This window comes from Malaya genurostris, chromosome 3, assembly GCF_030247185.1.
Source record: "Malaya genurostris strain Urasoe2022 chromosome 3, Malgen_1.1, whole genome shotgun sequence".
Classification (NCBI taxonomy): Eukaryota; Metazoa; Arthropoda; class Insecta; order Diptera; family Culicidae; genus Malaya; species Malaya genurostris.
In genome coordinates, this window is record NC_080572.1 from 99132655 (window position 1) to 99159634 (window position 26980).

The window sequence follows — 26980 nt, forward strand, 5'->3', positions numbered from 1 at the left end:
TGCTGTCAAACGTCTTAGAATTGCATAAAACGTCGAAATTTAGTGTCATGGTCATCTAAAAAAATATTTTTGTTTTTAAAAATTGACTTTCTGGGATTTAGAAAAATTTTGATATTTTTTTCAAGTCCCAGGAAGTCGATTTTTCGAAAAAATTTTTTTTTCAAGATGACACTAAATCTCAACGTTTCATGCAATTCTAAAACTTTTGGTATCAAAATTTTTTTTCGATTTCGGAAATTTCATGTGCCCATGTATGTATTTTTTCTAATGACTACCGAGAATTCAGAAAATAATTGCGTAGTGCCAAGCGAAAATGTACAACGTAAATGACAGTTGTTTAGCCGAATTTCGGTCGAAGCCAATACATATTTCGAAATTTTGACAAACGCATTTACTGCTTTCGGGATAAAAATCAGTAAATCTAATAAACGAATCCCCGAAAACAGCATATTGATTACTGAACAATCCTCAAAATTGTGCGTTGTCGTTCTGTCTCGGCATTTTTCTTTACCGAGCTCAAGAGCAGAGTTTAAGTGTGTTCGATTACTGATGACTCAACATTTAAAATCAAGACTTTGGTTTGCTTTACTCACCTCGACGAGATCTGAAAATGTCTGTGTGTGCTCCTTTCAACGATTTTTTTCTCAGAGATGGCTGAATCGCATTCAACAAACTTAGACCATTGATCAAATTCGAAGATCAAATGTCTTTGGCTTCTGGCTTCGAAGATATAATGATATAAATTATATAACTGACGAAATGCGTTAATTTTTCCGCTCGATTTGCTTTGAGATGGCTAAACCGATTCCAACAAACTTAGACTCGTTTGAAAGCCAGTATAAAGCCATTGATCAAGTTCGAAGATGCAATGGCTGTGAATTCTGATTTCAGATAATATAAGTGACGTAAGCGACACTTATACTATTATATCTCAACAGCTTTTTTCGCCCTTTTGGCCTTACTCTTCACTATATGGAGCCGGGTGTCAATTAAATGTTTCAAAAATAGCCGCGTAACCTTTTTTCGTCATAATTTTGAACGTTAATAACTCAGTCATTTGTTGATGGATTGATATAATTTAACAACCAATCGATTCGGAAACTTTTAACTTGAACATATATGGCAACGTCGTTTCAGTATTTCAATAGCATACTATTGAAAAAATGGTTAGAATTGACCTATGTTTTCATCCACCTATCCTAGCTAAACAAATTGACGTCATTTTCTTGTTCGGCATAGGAGGCTTTGCGTCATGCATAAAAACATCGCATCATTCTGCGTAGTTCGAAGAGGAATCTATGAATTTATGCTGCAAATCATTTCTTGATTTCAGTTGATGCTTGACTGTGAATGAAACAAGTAGCTCGTCCAGTGAGGTGAGGACTAGATCGTTGGATTGTCGCTTTTGCTAATTCTCTGTACGAGACTGGGTGTCAATTAAAAAAAAATGCAAAAATAACCGCGTAACCTTTTTCTGTCATAATTTGGAACGCTTAGAACTCAGTCATTTGTTGATGAATTTATATAATTTAACTACCAATCGATTCGAAAACATTTACCTTAAACTTATGCGCTAACGTCATTTAAGTATTTGAATTGCATTGGATTGAATTGACCTATGTTTTCAAGAGCCAATGACAGTCTCAGTGAATGATGTCAAACTCTCGTCCGATTTGCGCAGTATGAAGTATAGCACAAAAGGGAATCTATAAATATATGCCCGACTACATTTCTGCTTTAGTTTACCCATGGCTTATCTTGATTCTCCTCTAACTAGCATGCCAACTTAGAATTATCTGCGATAGATTTTTCGAACCTGATTTGAAGCGCATGTATCTCTGTGATTTATTGATAAATTTTTCTCATTTAACTTGACTCGAAACAGTTTAAAAATGTTTTAATTCGTCAACGGGTAGTTTGCATACTGAAATCTCCATTTACATACGAACAACATGGTGGCGCGCAAATAAATTCAGTATAAAGTTGTGTTATGATGATAATCGTAGATAATTCTTTTTCATTAAATGTGGCTAAATACAAAGAACTATCTCTCAGCATAATCCCTCAGACCCTATTATTAAACCAATCAATAATCGTTTAACCTAATTGAAGTATAAAGCGTAATATTTTGGTCGATTCTTGCTTCCAAGAATCTTATAGAAGGGATCCAGACTAAGTGTAGCAAAAATAATGCAATGAAAATCGTTATGCAGTATCGATTTGCTGTTGTCCCATCAGGAATAAAACGCTTCAAAAGATTCGGAACTAATTCGGATTAAGTTGCACAGACTCACATATGTAGAATTATCAGATGCAATAAAATACAGTATTAGAAATGAACTCAACTCTGCGATTTTACATGTATCATTTAAATCCTTGCTTAACTCGGGTCACCGCCAGTTTCAGTTAAATTATCATTTTCATCAAAACAACAAATGTCTTATCACTGCATGCGTTGTAACCATGACAATGTTCGTTCATGAAATAATAAAATCATGTTACAATATGAACAAAATTAAGAAATTTGGTTGCGTATGCGTTGGTTCCTTAAATGCAAAAGTGAAAATCAATTAAAGTAACAAAATATGTTCTGCGGACTGTGTCACATATTTTCTTCCTTGTATTGCTGCCATTCTATTTTCAGACACTTTCAGAAGATTATCGACGCTTTTTAAGAAGGATAATTAAAATTACACTATTATTGAGTTTATTGGTTGACGGTTATTCAAATTTTTCACATTCACGACGGAAATTATCAAATGATTTTTTTATCAAATATATTGTTTTCACAATCTAAGTATATTTTTTCCTAATTTTACAAAACTTCAAATGGTTTATCGTTTCAAAGTAATTCTCTATTTTGTTGTTAGTGAGGTAACAAAGTGGGATTTTAGAGTATGCAGTTTTGTTTTACTCTTTGTAATGCTAGATGAAAATCGTAGAAAAATATTGCGATAGAAAAGGACAAATTATTCTGAATAAGGCAAATTAAAATTTATTTTCATTAAATGAAAATAAATACCCTTTTGAATTGGTGGGTAATATTCCCTTTATAAAAATAAAGTTGCTTTTGAATTCCGTTACGAGCCGAAATATCAGAGCGCTAATCCAATTCTTGAATGAAATCTTGACACACCATCGAGTTCCGTAGCGAACCAGTGCCATCCAGCTGAGTGTATTCTTCTTAATTAATTCCGTTGAAGTACATTTCAGCGCGACGTATATAGACACACGTAGGTATACCTAACAGTAAATATATACGAAACGAAAAGCAATCTCAGTTCAACTCTTCTAGAACCAGATAAATTTGAGGAGATGAATGATGAAAAGTTGCCCTGCTGGACAGAACTGATGAATAGCAAAACAACAACCGAAACAACTCCCCTACAGACAAGGTAAGCAGCTAGCGCAACTTCTCGTACAACTGTCATTCCATTTCCACCAAGTTCTAGACGAGATTTTCCGTCTTTCACGGAAGCAACACTGCACTAGTCATCCTTTTCTACTCACCTGACACACCTGGTTAAGGTAATACACGCTTGCACTCTTTCATCGTACACGTATCAGTTGTCCTGCTCTGGCCCTCAATGTAGCTCAGCGCTGCGCAAACCGGTGTAACGATGTTGCTATTTCTGCTGCTGAGAGGACTCACACTTCAGAAGCGGTTTACCGGATCGAGGTCTCTCACTCGTAAAACGACGCGCGCACGTATCGCACGTTTGTTCGAAACCGTATCCACCAAGTTGAAATCGCTCGTGAGAATTAAATGAAGCCGCCGTTTCTGGTTTGTTGCATTCGCGATCCTGCAAGGATCCCCGTTTGTATGATCGGTGATTTGTGGGAGGGTAGCGTGGCAGTGCTTTGGATGATGTATTGAACAATCGAAGGAAATTAATTGGATAATTACTGGCGATGAAAATCAATAGGTGGAAATAAGGCAGTGGTGTTAAACTGATCGACCGGAGGAGATGTGAAGACCGAAGACCTGTTGAATGAAGACTAATTTACCACCTGTAAGCGTGGTTTGAAGATTGGCAGGTGATCAAATGATTTGCGTGTTTAGTGGGAAACTGCAGTTGATTTAGTGCGACAATAAGACAAGAACGACGGTCGAAGGCAAGATCGATTTTTTTCTTGAATTTTGAGTTTAGAAGAGACCAGTGGTACCAGAAAAACATCTAGTGATTGTGAGGAGATTCTATAAGTCTGATTCCGAAGTGGTTGTGTCTACTGAAAACTTAAGAAGATATCGTTCCGTGCTGATCCAGAACAAGTGTTCAAGTGTTTGTCGTGGCACGAGTTGATAAAAAAGTGTAATTGGACTAATTCCAGATCCTGCATAAAAAAACAACAAAATGGAATCGGACGGAGAACGTGACAACGGCTACAATCACTACAAGTGAGTGTCATATATTAATTATTATACACCAGTTACCTAGGACTGAGGTGGTGGTATCTTGAAAAATCGTGATGTTGAGCAAACGATCATCCGACGGATGCTCAATAAATCAGGGTCGAGGGACACTGATATTCATTCGTAATACAAATACTCGAATGCTATTCAGGCGGAATCATTTTTCCGAAAAGCGGATGTTCTAACGGACAAATGTCAGTGTTTGGAGTTGGTCGTGCCTCGGATGGTGATGACCCTGCGACGAAAACGAGGGGGCGAAGGTGTGGGAAAGAAAGTGTTCTTGGATTCCGTCTCTTGTTGTGGCTTGCTTTTAATTTATGATTATTAAATTCAGTACCCGGGTTTTAATATGTAAATTACCGATGGCGGGAAGAAGTAATTCAATGACGGAAGGAACAGCCCAACCGTGCAGTGAGGATGTGCGGGTAGGAGGACCGCAGCCGTAGTTGCTGCTTGAATACCCCGTTATTTTTTTTCGGAGTTTTTGAAAGTGACCTAGTCAGGTGTACCGATTGCATTTGTGTTTGTTTGTTTGTTTTTGTTTTAAGAATGTTATATTAAAAAAAGATCTTAAATTCATTTTTTATTTAGGATTGCTGTTGAACTAATAACTGTGAGTTGTTGATACACTAATCCATTTTTCAACATAGTCTTAACTTTTCTGCGTTAAGTTAGTTACCAGGAATTTTTCGAATTCATAAATAAAGTTGACAGAAGAAATACTTAAAGTAGACCAGACCAGAACATCTAATTTCACACTCCTTGGAATTGAAACAGTTAATATGAAAATCCCTAAATCATTTTTTTCAATTTGGTTAAAGAAATAAAACTAAACTGTTTAGTATAGTGAAATTCAATTATTAAAAAAATGAAACATATGAAAAAAGTATGCTTTCTAATATATTGGAACTATTAGATTATGTAAACTAAGCATTACTCAACGAGTTCTTGGAAGAAGTTTTATACTAGCCTATTTGTTACTTGTTACTCATTCTTCTCACAAAATAACAAGGTCTGCTCAACCTTCCTTATGAAATCAATCAAATTTAAACTAATGGTATGATGATGCCGTTGGTAATTTTACTTTCATACACATATGTATTACAGTGAAAATTTTTGAAATAGTTTGTTTGGGCAAAAGTTTACAGGATGTACAATTTGTAGCAGTTTCGAGTCCAATTTGGAAGATTTGTAATTCTAGAACCGGAGATCGAACCTGGATGAAATACAACACCAACCATAAGACCTTTCATTTCATTCTAAGTTCGTAAAAATCGATTTGTAGATTTGTTTTATGTTTCGTCTTCGATTCATCAGTGCATTAGCAGTTTGTGTTGAACTGCTAACATGACTCAACAGTTTTGTTTAAACCTCTAAGCAAAGGTGAAGTGCAACAGCGAAGGTGTTTTACAAATAGCACTTACTTTATGTTTGCTTAGCAGTTTATATTGAACTGCTGGCTCTCGTTAGAAGATCTATATAAACAGATCATTCAAAGACAATAGCTATATGTACTTCTGGAACCGGAAACTGAGGATTAATATAACCGAAGTCGATTCGTTTGGTTATCAGCTAGCATTACCTACAAATTAAGGGGACTGTAGCTGTAGTACACTCTAGTAAAATAAATTTACACATGACGTAAATTCAAGCATGCTGTAATTTCTTCGGTGATGTCACGTCTATTAACATGTATAAATAATGTTTGTGTCTGTATCTATGTAAACTTCAGCTAAATTGACTGTGATATTAAAGATTTAAGTAAATTAGGACGCTCATTTTATGTGCATGAATAAAAACGTAAATTTACACAGTTTTTTCTAAGTTTGTAGAACGAGTTTCGACTTCATACGATTGTTTTATGAAGAATGAATAAGTTACAACATTACATCTGTAAAAAGCCTAAATATAAAAATAAATATGTCTTTCTTTTACTAATTGTGCAGCGTTCGTATCACGATTTTTATAAAAAGCAAGCACACAAACTGTCAGTATATGTATGTAAAAATTTTGTGCATTCACTTTTCTAGGAAATGACTGAACCGATTTTCACAAACTTAAATTCAAATGAACGATCCCATACAAAATTGCTAAATGTTAGTTAAATACGACTTTCGCCTCCGGAATTAAGTGCCAAAAATGATAATATGAGCACTATTTTTTCTCGGAAATGACTGAGTCTATTTTCAAACTTAGATTCAAATTATTGGTCTTAAGACCCCATGAAACTCTTTTGAATTGATCCAACTTTCGGTTCCGAGATTATAAGCCGACTTGAGTAAAAATTTATGTTTCATGTGTATTTTTTTTTCAGAAAAAAAACATGTGAAGAGAAACAATTTCCTTATAATTGGTTTAAAAATTTGTCCACTTCGTAGGAAGCTGCCCAATGACCAAATATTCTCGATTTAATTTTAGTGGATCTCCGTTTCCGATTCCGATACCGGAATTAGTGGTCAAAAACTTTAAAATGAAACTTAGATCGATTCTTCGGAGACAGCTGGGCCAATTTCCACAAATATAGATTGAAATGAATAGTTTGACAGTACTATAAATACAAATTTTATCAAGGTTTTATTTAAGTTCTAGAATCATAGGGTGAAAAGCTGACACATTTTTCTGACTTGAGCTGAAAAATTATTCAATTTATGAATCATGTTAGTTGCTGGCAATTAGAACTTACTTTAACTATACCGGTTCTCAGATTTTGGTTCCGGAAATAGTCATCTCATTAGTAGAGTCGCCATAATATTTTGCTGATTATTAGACTTTTAATCAACAAATTGTGATAAAATCGGACACATTATCTTTGATTTGTCCTCAAGATGCAATACCGCAGAAATAAAAGTTCAAAACATGATCAATACTGTTGTTATAGCGACGCAAAAAATTGAAGCGAATACACCTATTTGAATCTTACTTTGAAAGACAATCAATCGAACAGAGACAGCATCTCTCATCTAACTAATGATTTTCGTATATGAGATTACTACTAGAGCTAAAATTATTTGGAGTACCGTTACCCTATATATTGGATACGGCTAAACCGATTTTTTTTTAATTTAGATTCTATCATGGTCCCATACAAAATTTCTGAATTTTGCTAAAATCCGACTTCCGGTTCCAGAATTACACGATGTTACATATTTCGAATTTCAAACCTTCGTTTGGATCACGATGCAAAAATCGTAAAACTTTTAAATTTGACTCGAATCTAATTTGTAGAAACTATTTAGATTGATGGCCATACGAATCGACTTCGACTATAGCGGATTCCGGAAGTATATGAAATAGTGGAACTCACCTCATTAGACCGCTACGTGGATTAAAACAGGTCTTTAGGGTACTAAAAAGGTGTTCCCTAATAATTGATTCTTCCAGCAAGGTAATACAACTATTTTAACGTTTTCGACAAGAATGTTTTACTTGTAACATTAACAAGCAACCAAGATATGAATTCTTAAGTTGCAATTCGTATTGAGAAAAGTCTATTCTAGGTTTAAGGTTTAAGTAAATGTAAAACTGTTATGTTCCCCAGTTTTGAGTTCAAATAAGTGGACAATCTGTGGAAATCGGTTCCATTTTGAAGTTTTGATCATTGTTTCCGGTACATCCGGAATATGGAACAATGGTCCGGTATATTCGGAATGAATATTTTTGCCCATCATCTAACAAGATTTGATAAGCGGAAGAATCTTAGGACAAGTTCAAATGATTTCTTTCGAGCTTACATCGTCATGTATAAGGATACGCTTTTGAAATTGAAATTTCGTCACTCGCCAGTTCGTAATCCCGGAAACGAAAGTAGTATTCAGATAGTATCGATGGAACCTTAGAACAGTTCACTGAAATCTAGTTTTGCGAAAAAAGCCATTTACGAGAAAATCTAGTGGAGATTTGTTAAACAAGAATAATATATAATAATACATACACACTCATACATATATTATACGACTTCGGCGAGCCGAGTCAATGGACATCGGTTCAAATTTCATAAGGAGTGTATCGAAAAGTAGTTAGCAACATTGATTATTGAATAAAAAAGCAAAAAAAAACATATTTTGACATCAGTTTTCGATATATTGTAGAAAAATTACATTTTTATGCATTCTGGTTTCTATGAAACACTCGCACTTTGGACTTGACATTCTTCATTAAATTCTGCACAGTTACTTTTGTGACTTTCCTGGTGGCAGCTGTCCAGTTTTTTTGAGCTCCTGCATGTTTTGAGACACTGTACCTTCCTTCCGAAAGTGCCGCTTGACAATCGCCCAATATCTTTCAATTGGCCGAAGATTCGGTGGGTTGATATCCTTTTTCACGAATTGTACATTATTTTTTGACAACCACTGTAGAACGGAGTTGGCGTAGTGGGCTGAAACCAAATCCGGCCAGAGAGAGGAGGAGCCTTATGCTTTCTGTACAGTGGCAGCATTCTCTTCTTCAAACATTTTTCATCGTACATTACATTTTGGCGTTAATTGTGCCCTTCGTGAAGAAAATCGACGACCGCAAACCGCAGGTACAAATTGCTTGCCAGACCAACACCTTCTTCCCAAACAAATCCTTCATGGAAAGGGTCTTACCGAACTTGTCGATAATATTTTTGACACTGGTGTGGTGCACTTTCACCCGTTTTGCAATTTCGTTGTACGTGGCACCACTTTCTGAGCACCAAGTGTGCAGAATTTTCTTTCGCGTTTCCGGATCAATTCGACTCATTGAAACGATAAACCGTACCGAAACCAATCGATTGCGCAGCTGTTATTGGCATGTAAACAAACATGTCACCGCAAAACACGCTGCAAAAAATTAAGCCATTGTAGAGTAATAACTGTTTGAATGTTGCTAACTACTTATAGATACACTCCTTAGTCACAATGTTTTACTGATTTTATTTTACAGTTCCCTGGCTTTAAACCTATTGTTTTAGTTCACCATATATTTCCCAAAAAAAATTTTTGAATCCTGAATAGCATGGTTGGTACCACATTATAATACATTAAATCGATATTAAATACTATTACTACTCGATTTGAAGTATGCAGTTGAAAATTAGGTTTTCATTTGCAAGTATATTTATATCATGAAATAAAAGTGAGTGAGAATGAAAAATATTACAAGATTCAAGAAATTATGATATTACGCAACGATTGAATTTATAAGCACATAAGTTATCAATCTTATCTTGCCTGAGTTGTGCTATCACACACACACACACACACACACACACACACACATGACATTTGTCGGAATGACGCTATCTGTTTTCTGTCAAAAGTTACGGTGGGGTGCCGGCAACCGAACACTTTCCCTTACACACGATGTATTTGCAACAATATGGTAAAATCGCCAAAGTTCTCTTCACATGTTTTAGGGGCAAAATGTTTAAGAATTCACTGACAAAAATTATGTATGGGTCATAAATTTGATGAAAAATAGTAAACATTTGGTAAAAAATGAGAAAATAAAAAGAAGAAGCGTTATGAAGGTGACTTTTGCCCTATTGTTGTCATGAGTTTTGCTCCGTTGTTTTGATGGATGTTCACCCGTTGTTTAAGATCATCCTGCCTCTATGTTCAGATAATCATAACTTCGCGTAATTCAAAATTTATATTTTTCATGTTTTCCTCAATCGGGCGTCATTCATGCCTCGTATATATTTCCACGGACAATTTTTACGGGTTTTGAAAAATAAGATATTTCATGTATTACACAATGGCTTCAGCGGGTATTTGTTCGTAATTATGAGAAATAATGGTGACGTAATGTAGTCATGCATGTAACGCTCGCGTGTTATTCTCTTTTGTTAAGATATAGAAACATTTCCCTAGGTGGTACGTTTTACCCCTACAACGTTTTTCGCCAAACAAATGTAAACTATAGACAATAGTTTAACAACTCTTTCTATATAATGAGCATGCAGCGTTCTTCATATGACAGAAGAAGAAATGCAAATCAGTTGAGTTCACAAAGTGCATAAGGTAAATATTATTTTGCACTAATATAGAGTCGAAATTTTTGAAAGAAAAACTTCAAATCTCGACGATACATGCATTTCTAAGATACTTGACTTTAAAAACTTGCTTAAAAACCGCATTTATTGGTATACAAACCGCACAAAAAGACTTCTACTTGCTTAAAAGTCTCATATGGAAAATGAGCGTGTTGAATAGAAAAAGATTCAAATTATATTTCTATTTTTATAATTTTTCACTACAGGACGCTAAGTTTTGGTGTTCTTGCATGAAATATTGGAAATAGACTACTAATATTTTAGTATTTCAATACATTAAACTTATGAAATTTGCACTAAATTGGACTGATATGCGGGTATTTTGCATATGGGACAGACAAAAGTTGATATTTTCACAGTTTATTGAACAAGTCCCAATGTTATTGCAATTTAATAAAGTATATTAAGGCTCTAATTACAATCTCTGGAGAACAGCCATTGTTGAAAAACACAAAAGCAGTTTCACTTGCGAAGATTGTAGGTTGCCTAAGATTTCTGAACTGAGCTTGAGCCTGAGCGGCCACCCCTGGTTGCTACTTCGTTACTGATCGGAATTAGCTGAAATTGTACAGGGAGTTTTTAGATGATCCGACCTGGGACTGGTAAATCATCCTTCAATGTACATCATCTGGTAATCCCAGAAATCATTGATCAGTACCGGCGCCGGCCAGGCCCGAACGTAGATCGTCTAAGGAATGGGAAGGGATGTTAGTCCAACACTTGTTGTTACTAGAGGCCGTATATACTACTGCGCACTTCACAAGTGTCACGGGAGGAGGATATTTGTTAGTAAAAAATTCAGTATTGGTATTATTCGCGCCCGACTCAGCACCACTAAACTCACTGACTTCCCGAGTGAACGTTTCAACAATATCCTATATTGAAGTCCCGGGAAGTCTTGATTCACAGCACTTATTCGAGGAAACTGAAGAAAAATTTGCAATACTATCGCGTAAAGAATAAAAACTTCCTTATTTTTTTATAAATGAAACTACTGTATCACAAAATAAACGAGCGAATACGATTTAGACGAAAAAGTTGATTCATTGCATTGACATATTCTAAACAGTTATTATAAAATCATTTTAAATCACTAAACAAAGGTCAACAGATTTCACACGCGTCTTAATTCTTTATTATTTTAATTATTTATTAAAATTATTAATTGGTTATATTGGTTGATCTGGGCAGCCGGCTACCGAGAAAAATATTTATTTACTGTTTGAAATATTAACATCAATTGTTTTTTACTATGTATTCAATATACCGATATATGTTATCTCTGTTATTAACTTTGTAATATAAACGGATTTGCGCAATGGTTGTTTTTATCATTCATTTTATAATCCTGAAAGACAATCAATAACATGGAAGAAGAAATCATTCCTAATAAAACTTTTCTCCGAAGCTAGACGGAAATGGATAAGTTGAATAAAGAGATAATTTAGTAAAATAGAGTAATCAGAAGTGAAACATTGAAAATATCTGATAACTGAAAGGAAAAAGAAACTCCTGCAATTGTCGCCTTTTACGACATGGAAGCAGGAACCCAGTGGATCTATTCTTGGTTCATTTTTTTTCCGCCGGATTCCACACGGCATCTAGATTTCTGAACTGCCCCTAAAGAATAGGCTTCATCCATCAAATTAACTTCAAAATGGAAAAAAAAATCGAAATAAGACTGATTTCTGAGCATGGACAGCACGGTTCTTTGAAATTATGGTTGAAGCGTTGAGTAATAATAATAATGGTATTAAAATGTCCAACAAAAATACAATTTGGTTTCCTAAATGTCTATCAAAAAAAAGAATCAAAAATTTTCTAATAAACGATAATGAGTTATGACTGTTAAACCGACAACGTTAAACGTTTAATTGGAGTAAGAACTTGGTGCACTAAATATTGAAAATGCTACTTTCGTGCTGGAAATGTTTTGAGCAAGATGAAAATATCAATTACGAACGAGATGATAATAAGAAGGTCAAAATGCGAAAAATAATATCGATGTCTTGCCTTGAAACAAACTTCGAATGCACTTTTTATAAACTTTTTAGCAAATTTTACTTCGTTACTCCGTAATTGGAAGTCAGAATCGACTATGAGAACTCTTATATGAAGCTTAGCTTGCGATAATCGGTCCAGTAGTTTTCGAGAAAATCAAGTGCTCTTTTTATGCTCATTTTGCAGAATTTTACAAACCATTCATTTAACTTTTAGTTTATGGAAATTGATCCAGCGGTCTCTGAGAACGAGAAATTCAGGCGCACATTACCGTTATTTCGAAACCGGATTTTGAATCTGGACGAAATTTAATAGCAGGCCATTGAATTATAAGAGTTTTCTTCCATAGCTACGTTTATTGGTTGTGTGGCTAATAAGAAAATCGAGTGTATTCATTTTCATCACACTGTACATTTGATTGCTTTACTTTGGAACCGGAAATCGGATCCGCATAAAACTTTACGCAGATTGAAACAGTTTTCAACCAAATTTAGATGTATTTTACCTTTGTGGCCATTCGAAAACCGTGTAAACAATCACTGTGGAGAGGGAGGAGGGGTATCATAAAACTCTATGTTTGTCTACCAGGGGGTTGTGTTCTAAGCCTATGTAGTGTCATAGTTTTTTTTTAAATTTAGTGGCGAAATTCAGTCAACGCAGCTGGAAATTCAGTTTAGCTTTAGCTATTGCAAAACAGATTCGAAAAAACAACAAATTTGCTAAAAATACCCCTCAGAGACTCGAGCATGCAAATTTCTTTTGCCCATAAAATTGTTCATTTGTACCATTTTTCGAAGAAAACCAATTTTCTTCCTATCGTTTATCCGATAAAGACATTGGAGAATCTTATTGTAAATCATTGCCGTATCTGTACTAACTGAAAATTCATGGCACCGAAATACTACATTGATATACTACATTTGAGTTTAAGTTAGTGAAAATCTATTCAATCATATGTGAAAAATTGATTACTATTGTCGGTACTTCCAGCATCCAAAGCTGGATATCGGAATAGTGACATTCGGTTCATTCATACCCCAAAATAAAACCTACAATTTTTTAAAGATTCTTTATGGCGATTTGAATTTTGGAAAAAAATGTACCGGTAGTCGGGCTTGGATAAAATTCAGCAAATCATTTATGGGACTAGAGAAATTCATAAGCCTATATAAAGAGGTAGATTATGAAAAAAATATTCTTGAACTTGACATTTTTACCCTAAATATCCTTTCTCCGAAACTAGAGGTTTGATCTGAATGAAAATTGGAATATTCCTATGACATCTTAAGACTTTTCAGTAGAATCTAAGATGGTGAAAATCGATTCAGCCATCTCCGAGAAAAGTGAGTGAAATTTTTTTGTCACACACACGCTTACATACACACATACAGGCATTTGCTCAGTTCGTCGAGCTGAGTCGGTATATGACATTCGACCCTCCAGGCCTTGTTTCAAAATTCGGTTTTCACGGTGATTGTATAGCCTTTCTATATGAGAAAGACAAAATACTAAACAACACATTGTCGCGTTGGTGTGCTCAGTACTGTCACGATGTTGTTGGCGATATTCACGAACGGTTAACACAACTGACCGATTATGTTTGTTAGTAACACTATTTCGAAGCGTTCTCGAAATATTTGTTTAAAATTCTACTAAATATTTTTTTGTCAATCGTGTTTATTTATTTCGCAAGAAAACCATAAAATTCATTTCAGATATCAGTGAAGCAAGTCATGATAACACATAGATTTTCAGAGGAGGGGAACCGTCCCTTATTTGCATCTTCGCTCTAAACCACGGTTTACCATTTAGAGCACGCTTTATCATATAGTTCCTTAGCTCCCGAGATGGCAGTTCAATGCATAGGGCACTAGTCTAACAAGCCAGTTATCGCATGTTCGAGCTCTGATCTGGAAGGATTCTTAGTTTCAGTAGGATCATAGCACTAACAATGCAAAAGTTCTTACACTTATGCCCTAATACGACTCGACTGCAAAGGCCTGTTGAAACAGAGGGTCAAATTCCACAAAGGGAATGTAATACCAAGACTTTGCTTATCCCATAGTGTCGGATCCGGATGACCTTCAATAGCAACCTATGGGATGAAATTCAATAATACCTCTCATTTGAGTTTAAGTTTGCGAAAGTCGGTGCAGCCATTTCTGAGAAAAATGTGTTAAGTTATTTGATACATACACACACAGACATTGCTCAGCTCGACGAGCTGAATCGAATGGTATAGAACACTTGGCTTTCTGTGCCAATATTTACTAGTCGATTTTTTAAGTGATTTCATAACCTTTCTATATGTGAAAGGCAAAAAAACTTCGTATTTTTTGTGTTGTTTAGAAACGGTGTATTTGCGATTTTCCGTTAGCTCCGAAATAAATTTCGTGGCTGTCAAAACTGAAAATGCACGGAAAACGTCAGTTATAATGCGGGACAAGTATTGTGTTATACCTTAAAATTGTCAGATTTATACACTCCAAAAAAATTGAATTTTACAGGTGACTTAATATCTCATACGATGTAATTTATAATGACCTAATATGTCAAGTGACGGAAAATTTTATTTGTAATGACTTAATGTTAGATGAGCTTGAATTTTACTGGTTTCGACTGCAACTTGTGTTCTGCTAGCAGGTGCGACTGTATGAATTCTGTGGCTCAGTCGATTAACAGACGTACATGCGATCCAATGATTCTCGGTTCAAGTCGCGGCAGTTGCTATCAGTATTCTTTTTTTATTTTAACGAATTTCATGTCATGGAGTTTTAGACATAAAATTAAATGTTCTTCCACGTGAATTTGCGTGAACTACGACGCTCCATTTATGTGCATCTAATAAGATGTAAAATCACAGGGAGTTTTTTAAGTGTGTAGGACCATTCCAAAGCTACTACCGATCAAATTTATAGTAACACGAAAGCATACCCAAGCATACCATATTTCCATCATATTAACTTATGAAATTAAATTTGGATTCTGCTTGGATGTAAAATTCAGCTAAATTAGTTGTAAATTTATAGACATGATTCATATTTACATGCTTTATCAATACAATTAGTGAATCTATCGAGACGCAAAATCACATAATTTTCTCGTAGTATGGACTAATGCTAGGAAATATTGCATTGATTTACATCAATTTATCGAATGCTAGCTCGAAAATAAAGGTTGTATAAAACGAACACATTCATCGATGAAACGGAAACATCGCAAAACCAACTGCTGTTAACAAAATTACTTAGCGTAACGCATTATTTATAAAAACTTGAAGCAGCGCAGGTTTTTTTTCTACATAGCTTTTATCATCATTCCCATCAGAACCTAACACATCAAAAAATGTAATTTGCGCCTATCAAAAACGTGCGTTTGGATTGCTCAATCGCCGCCGCCGTGAACCGATTGTCTAACCGGAATCGTCATGTCACGTGTGCTCTGCCAAAGTTGTCGCTGGAAAGAAAACTGAAAACACAACTCCACCTGGGTGCTAAATTGACCGAGACACTTTCAGTTTTGAAACCAGCCAACAACTGGTAAATTACTAGCAAAGTAAATCACAATATCACCATCCGGCAGTTCTGGGATGACGGCTGGGTGACGAGAGAACCGCACCGCTCGAATGCAGTGACATTGATGAATTCCGAACCCATGGTTGGACCGGTAATGTCTCCCCGTGCTCTTATCGTGCCAGACGAAGCGCGTCCTTGAGCACACTAATTTGCCTAGGCACGATGATGACGAAGGTGAAGGGATGAAAACTAGTCGTTTGTTGGGCACCGATTTCGTAAGGGGACTTTGGGTTGGGCCTCGAATACCCGGGCAGCCACGGTATGTCGCACGATGGGATGTGATTAGATTACTTCAACTGTGACAGCAGTCGAGGTGGAACTAATGCGACTGAAATGGGGGGATGCATGCGTGTCTTGGCTCACCGAAACAGTTTAAATAGTAAAAGTGAGAAAGTGAACGTCGTGCTATAACCACTTTCAATCTACTGTGTTATAAAATGTCACAGAATTATATTGATGTTTGAATCTTTTCCAAAATTATGGGAATATTCCTAACTGAAACAAATTTTAAAACACCTAAGATATATGTGTAGTTATACACCGGAAATTAACTTCGTTGCATACACAACAAAGCGACGAACCAAACTAAGCACTTTTTTCCACACCCAAAACCGTTCATACACCACCTACTCCAGCTAATTCCACCAAACCAGAAAATCATTCATTAATCTTCTCGTTCTCACCGGTCGACTGTAGAATTAAGGTGATTAAACTCCTGGTACCCGCCCGAACCGAGAAACAGCCGTTCCCAGATCCGTATCGAAACACATTTAGATTCCTCAATCACACACAGTCAATCGCAAAGACAAAATTTCTTCTACGATGGGATGAAAGTATGAAGCGTTACTATGACTGTCTGTACATCTAGAACTTCTAAGCAATTTGCTCGTCATCTTGAGGTCTCGCTGTCGCTGTCAGGTTGTGTGTTAACAGCATATTGACGTATTAATGATTAAATTATTGAAATCAGAATTCGAATATGAATAATTTGGTGGCTCTGCTGAACTCAGGCTCAGACCTCGAGCCTACGCTCGGAACTGATTTATACTTGTCCAAAACAGCGCTTTTTTCCAACAAGTTGTTACCAAGTATGCCGTCGGCCGGTCGATCGATTTTAGCTTGTACTGCATGTTGTTCAACATCACCCCTCACAAGACGAACCGATGATCGTCATCTCTGGTGGGGACACGGCATCGGAGAATCACGCCCGGGATGTACGATGGGTAAAAAGGCGACCCCGAGCACGCGCGCGTGGGTGTAAATTTGCTCACACTTTTGCCCTCGTCGGACGATCCCATCATGAGTCTCGCGTGGCCTAAACTGCTGTGTAGTCCCACGGCGAGTAATTAGAAAAACTTTCCAGTAAACCTGAGCTCTTGTCTCAGTCGAATTTGCGCCGAAAAGTGCATCATCTAGAACATCGCAAAGGCACGAATTCTAACTGCGAATAACACCTATAATCAGAAAGCGCGTATGATGATCGGCTTTGCGTACAAATCACCACCGAGGCAACGGAGAAACCTCCGAGGAAGATTGCAGAAAGATCCGTGGATCACACCCGGCAACGATGGCGATCATGTCTCGTTTCGTTTTATGCTGAAATTATACAAATTATCCCCACGCCAATCGGCCAATGTTTGTTTGTTTTTTCCTGCTGGGCTGCGGCGCGCATCGCTCGACGGCGGCTTCGTGTGCCGAGAAGAAGATTGATCATCATATTTCATGACCCGCGATGACGCATGTGTCGGCATTTCGTCGCCGTCCAAATTGGCCCCTGGGAGATTCGCGCCTCTTCCAGCGAGACCGGTGTGACATGATTAGAGACAATACGCCAATGTCGTCGGTCTAATGGTTTCCTGGTCCATACGAGAAAAGAATTTTATCTCCCAGTAATTTTTTTCTCTTTTCGCCAACAATTTTAGTAGTGGCTTTGCACACAGCAAGTATTTCTGAAAAAAATGACATTGTTCAGATATACACATGAAACCTAACAGTAAGAATCAATTGGATTCTGTAAAATATTAAATTCCGTGGAACAAATCAACATAAATTTTTAATTTTTTTTTTTGACAAAACTAAGTATCAGTTGGGTCATGCGGGTATTTGCAAGAACATTTCCAGCTCGTGTCATCTTCCACTGGGATGGGATGGGCTCCATCCCAAAGGTGATTGATTAAATTATATGTTACGGTTTAAGGTCTTAATTTCGGGGTTTCGATGATTACATGCAATGCTCGAAAAAAATTAGGTTCACGTGGACTTTTTGTTTTATTCGCGAAGCAAACAGGTCGATGTGCTGAGTTGCTTCAATGTGGATACTGATTGAATAATTATTGATTAACATCTCCGATGAAATATTTGTTTCTGGAAAAAAATTACTATGATTCTCAACCTGTTCATTTTTAGTTCCATTTTTTGCTTAGCAGATTGGATCTATCATGTAACAAATAACTACTATCCGGCGCTCATGACTAGGTGTCAAGCAGAAAAACGTGTCCTTAGAAAATTTTCAGAGCAACGTGTTTGTCATACGATTCATTCGATGAGAATCGAGAGGTTTTTCTAATTATGAAGCAGGGAAAAGCCGGTTGGAGCTAGTTATAGGGTAACAGAGGTATTTTGGCCCACTTTAGGATTGATTTTATTTTGGCCCACTTTGTACAAATATCCACCAAATGTTGTGATATCTTTGAAAAATCCTTCCGCAATAGGTAATTTAATATGATAGGCATCAAATTGATGCAAAATGGGTTACTTAACATGGATAAAATCTGATAAAATCGATAAAGTTTGTTAGGTGGGCCAAAATATATGAAGTGGCCAAAATACCTCTGTTACCCTATTTAAAATTTCTCTTCAACAGGCCTACAATCCATTAATGACGCTATTTTGTTGGTCAGTGGAGGCTGCAAATTAATTTTCGCCGACGATTTGAAACTATACTTTGAAATACGCTCTATTGATGACTGCGTCCGTCTTTAAAAGCTTCTGGATAAATTCGTTACCTGGTGTCGAAGGAACTGGCTTATATTCAATTTTCGGTATGGCCATCAGAGCCATCGTATCTAGGGTGCTGAAACGAGTTCCACGGAGCGGTTTCTTGAGTCGACCGAATAGATAAAAGTCGCAGGGAGCCAAATCAGGTGGATTCGGTGGTTACTGAATGGTATTCGTTTCGTTTTTAGCCAAATGTTCACAGATAACGTTGACTTTTACAAATGTCCAGGTATCAAGCTGAAAATGATCACTTCACTACGATTTCTCAAGAACTTAACACTGAATAAATTGTGTGGCTAGCTAAAAAATCCATTCTATGCATCAATGTAATCTCCTTCACGAGTAATACAATCCGTCTAATACCTATCTAACTTCTTGATGCCGTGCTTGTAGGAACATTTGCCTTTTGCCTTAAAAAAGGCTTCACATTCATTTGAGATTAATTTCTTACCGGTGAGAACCGGTGGTAACTTACCCAGCTGGCGGTTGTGCCTTTGGACACTTCGGATGTGGTTCACCGGCTGCTATTCACTCTGATGATAATCGTTTTGATTCTGCAGTGATGGATCCATGTTACATCCATTGTAATATATTGATGCCAAAATTTCGATTGATTACTTGTAAACTTGGCCAAAAACTGTTCATGAACATCAATACGTTGTTGTTTTTGGTCGACTGTGAGTAAACGTGGCACCCACCTTGAAAAGAGCTTCCTCACGATCAAATGTTCATGCATAATTGTAAGCATACTGCCTTCTGATATATTTATGGCCTCAGCTATCTCACGCAATTTAATTTTACGATTAGATATAATAAATTTGCGGACGTTTTCGTTGTTTTCTGGAGAAACCACCACAATTGGACGACCAGAACGTTCACCATCATCGGTATCCGTACATTACGTTTAAGGGGCGGGTATGGTCTAACACTTTTGAAAAATCATTTATTATTTTCTTTTTTTTTTCTTATAGTAAAACATTTTGAGAACATTCTGTGAAATTTTCAAGTCTATCGGAACAAAACTCTAAAAGTTGTAGACCTTTACTTTTTCTTATGTCATACTGCGCAGAAGTAAGAGCTCGGCACACAGGCCCAAGATTACAGCTGCGTTTGACTTAAAAACTTGACAACACATTTTTGATATGTTTCATTATAACAAATTATAAAAGAAAAATATAATTTTTGAAATTGTGAAAGTCCGTGTCCATCGTCATTAAAAAACTGCTGCACCATTTTTTTTAATTCTGCACACAATTTCTACATATAAAATACCAGACCCCAACACTTCCCTTTTCGTTACTTTGTTACTTTGGAGGGGTTTTACAGCTACAAAATGGCAGATATTTTGGTGAAAAATCGTAGTTTTCGCTTTTAACAACCACCAAAAATTCAAAAAATGAGCCCGGATAACACTTTTGAAGCTATTGATGAACTTATATAGTTTTTTTTTCATCGAAAAATCGATTTTAATCGAAATATCATGAATTTTCATACAAGGTCTTTTGAAAGTTGGTAGTTTATAAACGTCACGCGGATTTGACAATAATAGCACCATCTGTGTGTTAGTCTTATTGAGTGATGTGCTATTTCTCAACTAGGGATCATCCAGGAAGATACCACGAAAGCAAACTAGCAATCATCAGATAATGGTTTTGTCCTGAAACTTGGGCATAGAGTTAAACAAGAAAATAATTTCCTCACGGAAAGACCAAAATCAGCATTTTGGCGAAAAAATTAGTTGATTTTCTGATTTTAGTTAGTTATTTTTTGAGACAACTAAAAAAATCTTACTTTTGCTAATTTAGATTTTTTAATTCTTATTTCCTTAATAATAATAATAAAATATTTGTTGAAATGGCTATTTTTTTAGTTAAATTCACCATTCAAACGTGCTGTCATTTCTTAGCTAAGGCACACTTCATTTCCATTCAACTAATTTTTTAGTTGAATTAGAGAAATAAAACGTTGTTTTCAACCAATATAAATGGTTGAATTGGCTTCTGAAATTTGCAGCTATATGGCACACTATCTCTGATAAAACGTTAACACCATAATGATTACTAGCCACTAGACTACTACACACTACTACCGAAAAAAAAATTCAATCGCGGTTGTCTTTTCTATATTGGCAGGTATAAATACGATGTTCTATTGAAAAAAAAGACATAAACGAAACATAAATTTCTTTTTGAAAACTTTTCTTCTAAATCGCTGTTTTCTTCATTCGACTTCGCGAAATCGACTCTCTCACTGAAAATTTTGAGCACTCGGAAAACAAAAACCGAATACAAGTAGCACACCGGACGGCGTAGCCCGGAAGGTTGGAAGATACAAAAAACATCATTTGACATATACAATTAGAGTGCAACATTCGAAACTCACTTCACTATTCCGCGTAAAAACATTACTACGCACAATCGCTTCAAATGCGCACAAATTCTGAATAAATACACTTTCCACTAAGAGTTTACGTCATTTTACATATCGGTCTAGAAATTTATATATGGATATATCGTAACACATGCGAAAAACTTCAAAACAATTTACAAGCAGTTTCAACAAGACTGTCCTTTTTAGATTTTTAATGGATTGTTTTGCTTTGAAAATTCTCATGAGTTTTTGGCTAATAAACTTGTTAATAAAACCAATTTCATTTTTGTTTTCTTTGTGCTGTCCTTCAGCAATGATGGTGATAGATAAATAGAAAGAAATTTTCTGATTTTAATAACAAAATTAGTTGTCAATGAGAATTTCTTGTTGGATTGAAATATTGCTGGTTTGTGTCCAGGATATTCGCCAACTAAACATATCCTCTAAAAATAAGAGTTTTTTTTCAGCAAAGTAAATTCTCAATTTTAACTAATTTCATAGTTATTTTGGATATTTTGTTGTTAAAATCAACAAATTCAAAAACAGTAATACGAATTAGACGCAGAGCTAATTTCGGTCGTTCCGTGCTGTATGGGCAATATGTGCTACTATTTTGAATGTTTCATGTCGTGGCTTGTGAGTATTCTAACAACAAAACCAAATTCCAACAGAATACTTCCCCTCTGATTGTGGAATACCGATTGATTTCATCACTGACTATTCACGATCCAATCCTGCACCCATCTGTCGATTTGCAGCGGAAAAAGATCGATTTGCATAAAAATGCATATCTAGTGCGAGTGTATTTGTGTTGTTTTTGGTTAAGCGTGGAGAGGCGCTGCGTGCGCCATGCCGACAGCAATGTCCATCAGCGGAATCGGATGTTCATACCGCACCTAAATAGTAATGAATCTCAATTGGGGATGGCTGGTAAACTTTGTGCACTGATGATTTATTCTGTGGTAGTCGATTGCGAAACATTCGGCGTTCCAACTGCCTTTTATTGCCCCAACCGTCCCAAGTTGACCTGATTCTGTCGATCAGCTGGCCGATGAAGCTATTCGGTTTGACCGGTGATGTTTACTAGGTGTATGCGATATAAGGGTTTTTAATGGGCCAAATCAAATGCGTACTGATTGAATCTCGATGAGAACATCTATGTTATAAAACAATTTTTAGTATTTTGCATAATTGACGATCATACATCAGTAAACTTTTTTTCTTAGTAAATTATTTGTCGAATACATTAAAAATTCCGGTAAAAAGTACTCAGCCGGATTCTGACGTAACGACTGCGCGGTACTCACGATGATAATGAACTAAATAACGGACACATTCTGATATGGCACTCGATTGATTACGGCGTGAAAAACACGGGAAGCGCGGACTAGCTTAGATCACGATACTATGCATAGACGGAAAATAGATTAAGGTTTAATCTCAAGAGGCAACGAATGGCGGCTGGTTACTATCAGCTACTGTCAAGAGTTGACAAATTAGAAATCGATACAATCAAGCGTGACGTCAGGTGAGTCTTTTTGCTAGCGCAATCCCCTCTTTCTAATGGGAATAAGGGTTAAGCTAGGTGGGCTAAAACACCACACAAATTTTTCTTCAATAAACAACCAGGCCGGAAGACTGGAACGTGATTTGCGTCCAGTATGAAGCAGTCACTCATATCGTGTGGAAGCAGAAGTCGTAAAATCCAACCAACAACTTCCAGATTTTCAGACCAACGGTCGACCATGAAGACGGCTTATGGTCATAAATTTACGTACCTGACGGACCTTCTAGGCATGTATAGGAATACTATACAGGCGTACCGGCACGTGCGTTTGTTACCCGAAGATCACATATCTTAGTTAGTAAAGTGCCAACTCTCACTCTTAAAAGCACGTGTGAATAGCGGTTCAACCGGTCTTTGGATATCCGAACAGATTGAGATCTTGGTAGTTCGGTTTCGGGATATGATAGATGCGTCAAAACACATGGTGTCCAGTCAGTTTTCTGTTCAGCGTCTTCAGACGACTTTCTTCATTCATAGATTTTTTTTCCTAGAGATTTTATCAAGTTGACAAATTTGTAGTGCACCATTTGTTTGTTTTACTTTGTCGTTGATATGAGCTGTGTGTGACCGACAGCGGAATTACGCGCATAAATTTAAAGCGTGTTCCGTTTACATTATTTGGGCACAATTTCAACACACCAGGCCGAATTCCTAGGAACTCGTCTCCGCCAGAGTAAGGGTCACTTCAGAAAGCGAAAACTGGATTAATAAAGCAAGCAAGAGGTTGTCATGTGTTAGCTATTTGCTTCTTGGAAGCCGCGACCGTACTGTCACAGTGCTTAGTGAGATGAGTGACAACCGCATATACTTGGTAAAGATTTTTTAATGGGTTAGAAGTGAATCAAGTGTATTAACACTGTACAGTATCAACCTTGTCCCACATTTTTGCGCACCTCGTGAGAATCTAGATTATTTTAATAATTTCAAAAAATAAATCGGATAAAAAACCTGAGAAGCAAAACCTCTAGTCACCAATAAGATACTTCATTCGAACTGAAGTTTTACGGATTCAGCACTTTTTATTTCCGGGCTAGCGGCTCAAACAATCGAGCCTCTGCTTGGAGTACAAATTATCTACGATGTTTAATTCAATCTCAGGATAGTACCAGCATCAAATCATCGAACAGCTACCAACGAACACACTCAATGGCGTCCTGATCGATATCAGCTGACGTTGCCGCCTCAGCGTTTCCTAAACCGACAACCCGTAGGATGTTTATCAGTTGTCGGAGAAGTCTAACAGCCCGGTAAAAATGTGCAATCAGCTTACCACCAAACGTATTTAGTTCAGTCAGCGCAATATTTATGGCAGCACCAAAACTAAACCGCTGACAGAGAAATTTACAACCTCCCCACAGACGCGGGAAGCCGAAATCGTCCCTCTTCGAGCGTGATTATAACGATTTTTTGTTTGCATACTGCTGTTCCCGGTGAAGCCGGGAAGTCGAATGTTCGGAAAACTGCCGCAGCATTGCAGCAGCAAGAAGCATTTCACGATCAAAAGTCAGGCCACTTAAGTTATTAAAATTATTATCACAGGTTTGCAATCTTCTTTCTCGCTCCTTTACCGCGTGAGGTTTCCAGCCATGCTGTTTCCCACTCCGACGATGTTTTTTTTCTTGTTGCCGTACCCGGTTCCCTCCTGTTCCACACGAACACGATCGGGAACCTATCGCGCGTCTTTTGGGTGGTTAACCCACACCGCACCGCGATCGGCCAACCATTCGACGACGTTGTCTAATTCGATCCAATTAAAAATCGCAGCTCACCAATAACGGAGAGGCGGCATCGCGGCCGTTGACAGTTTGGAGGTTTGGAGGACAGGGCGCGTGAACTTTGCGCATTCATTTATAGGCAAAGCATTTGCCTTGCACAACGATCGGCGTTGTCGTGTGCCGCCCATTTGATGTTCCATCAGTGGGGGACTAGGCAGCGATGAAAGCCGCTTTCCATACTTACTTATGAGCACACGAATCAACTATCGCCAGTAGTTGGTAGATAGCAGAAAGTGGTACTCGAATATGGTGACGAATATGGTGACAATGTAGGTTGTTGTATTATTTTTGTAAATTATTGTGAATACTCATTTCGGGTTTTTTAATACTTATTTTAAGGTTTCAATTACAAATCTATTCGTAGTTATTTAAAAACTACCTTTACTTACTCAGTTCTAAAAAATGTTAATAAAACTGACAGATATCTTCGATATATTTATAATTGGTCATATCCGTCTAACTTCTAGCATCGAATTGATGTATATTGTTACCATCAATTCAAAACTTTGAGAAATGCAATCAAATCCGGTGACTGGGTAACACTGAAATTGATATTTAGGTATTTAGATTGACTTAATGCGTCTATATACAGTCTATATACAGGGAGGCGCAAAGGAATCTGACACATTCTGTTCTCCGCTTACACTGAAACCAAACAAGGAAGGGAAAAATCGAACACGACATCGGAAAGTAGAGGAATGAAGGTTTATTTTCCTCTAGTGGTTTTTCATCATGGAACACGGGAGTGTCGCTCACCGCGTTGTTATTTTAACTCGTCTTTGAAGTATAAGTCGTGTGATACTCGTGCGATATTCGTGCGTTTAAAAGCCATTTTAAATCAGGGCCGAACATGCCGATGCCCACGCGTAATACTGTGAAGCTGTGGGTGGATTTTTTTTTAAAAACAGGTTCTGCGACCAAAATAAAACCTTCGGAGCGGATTGTCCGGACACCAGTTAATGTTGAACGAGTTCGATCCGCTCTTGTGAAGAGTCTCGAGAGGTCAGGTAAGAAAGATGCGGCTACTCTTCAAAATTCTTTCTTATAGCCTTATAGCCTCATAATTTGCTATTGAATTTCATTTGGATCCGACTTCTGGCAATATGTGAAAATTACGGATAAAATGTGCACTCAATTTGCTCGGAAACGACTAAACCGATTTTCACAAACAAAGATTAAAATAAAAGGTCTTATAAAACTGGATGTTTAATTCTTCTACTTTGCAGAACTTGTTAGTTTGTGGGCATATAAACTTAATTCCGCACTACTTGTCCCACTATTCCTGTTCCGGAAGTGCCGAAAGTGGTGACGAAATACTCCAAAAGCAGAACTTTCTTCGATTTATTTATCGATGCTTGAATCGATTTTCACGAATCTTGATTTAAATTAAAGCTCACAAGCTACTGTGAAATTTTATCCGGATCCGACCTCCGATTTCGCAATTACAGGGCGTTAAGTGTCGAAGCTTTCAAATCGCTATATAAAATGACGATATAATACCGGTACGTGCTGGCACAGAAGAAGAAAACACAACACGCTTCTACGAACGATGCACAAAGCGTGCTTCGTTCAATTTCGTACGCGCTAATAAGAAAACGAAACGGTTGCAAATATCTGCTACTGGTGTGTGATTCTAGTAAAGGTCGGCGCTGCGGTTGAAAGAAATCTTAGTTTTTTCATGATAAGTGCATTTGAAATACACTGATCTTTTTTCCAGAGAATTCTTTCGTACCCACGATCTTAACTAGATTCTATGAAACCAAACAATTCCGTACTGTACATTTCATTATATTCAATTCACTGAAGCAAATTCTCGTATTCAGTTTGCTTTCACATCTCATCCAAGTTAGTCGATAAAACAAAACCGCTTACGTTCGGGACGGAAGAAACCAGATACAGTATTGTGTAGTGAACAATAAAACGATCTCGAAATGAGTGAACCAAACGATCAAAAGATCCGCCGCTACGAAAGGATATATGTTAATTATTGTTGAATTCAGGCAGTGCAAAATTCGACTTCAATGCAATAAGACAAAAAATGTTGTGCACATCCAGTTTTATAAAGAGTTATATGCAATTCAATTCGCAACAGCCAATAACAATGTGCATTATGTGGAACACGAAAACATTAAGTACAACATTCCACTATATATGGAAAATAGTACTATAGAAGTGCGTGTGCATGATCTTCCTTCAAGCGTCATCGATCCTTATATTCGCAAAACTATGTCCCAATACGGAGAAATTCTCTCTATCGCAAAAGAA

The 26980-nt window shown here is 36.8% G+C and overlaps 1 protein-coding gene across 2 annotated transcripts in view; it reads left to right on the forward strand.

Moving 5' to 3' along the window:
• Positions 1 to 3523: 3523 nt before the first annotated feature.
• The window catches only part of LOC131434938 (putative transcription factor SOX-15), a 159677-nt gene continuing 136220 nt past the window's right edge, over positions 3524 to 26980 (forward strand). For both annotated transcript variants that reach the window (XM_058602239.1, XM_058602240.1), the window contains exon 1: positions 3524 to 4399. In XM_058602239.1, coding sequence (XP_058458222.1) covers positions 4356 to 4399 — 44 coding nt within the window. In that variant the 5' untranslated portion in view covers positions 3524 to 4355. The remainder of the gene's footprint in view (positions 4400 to 26980) is intronic.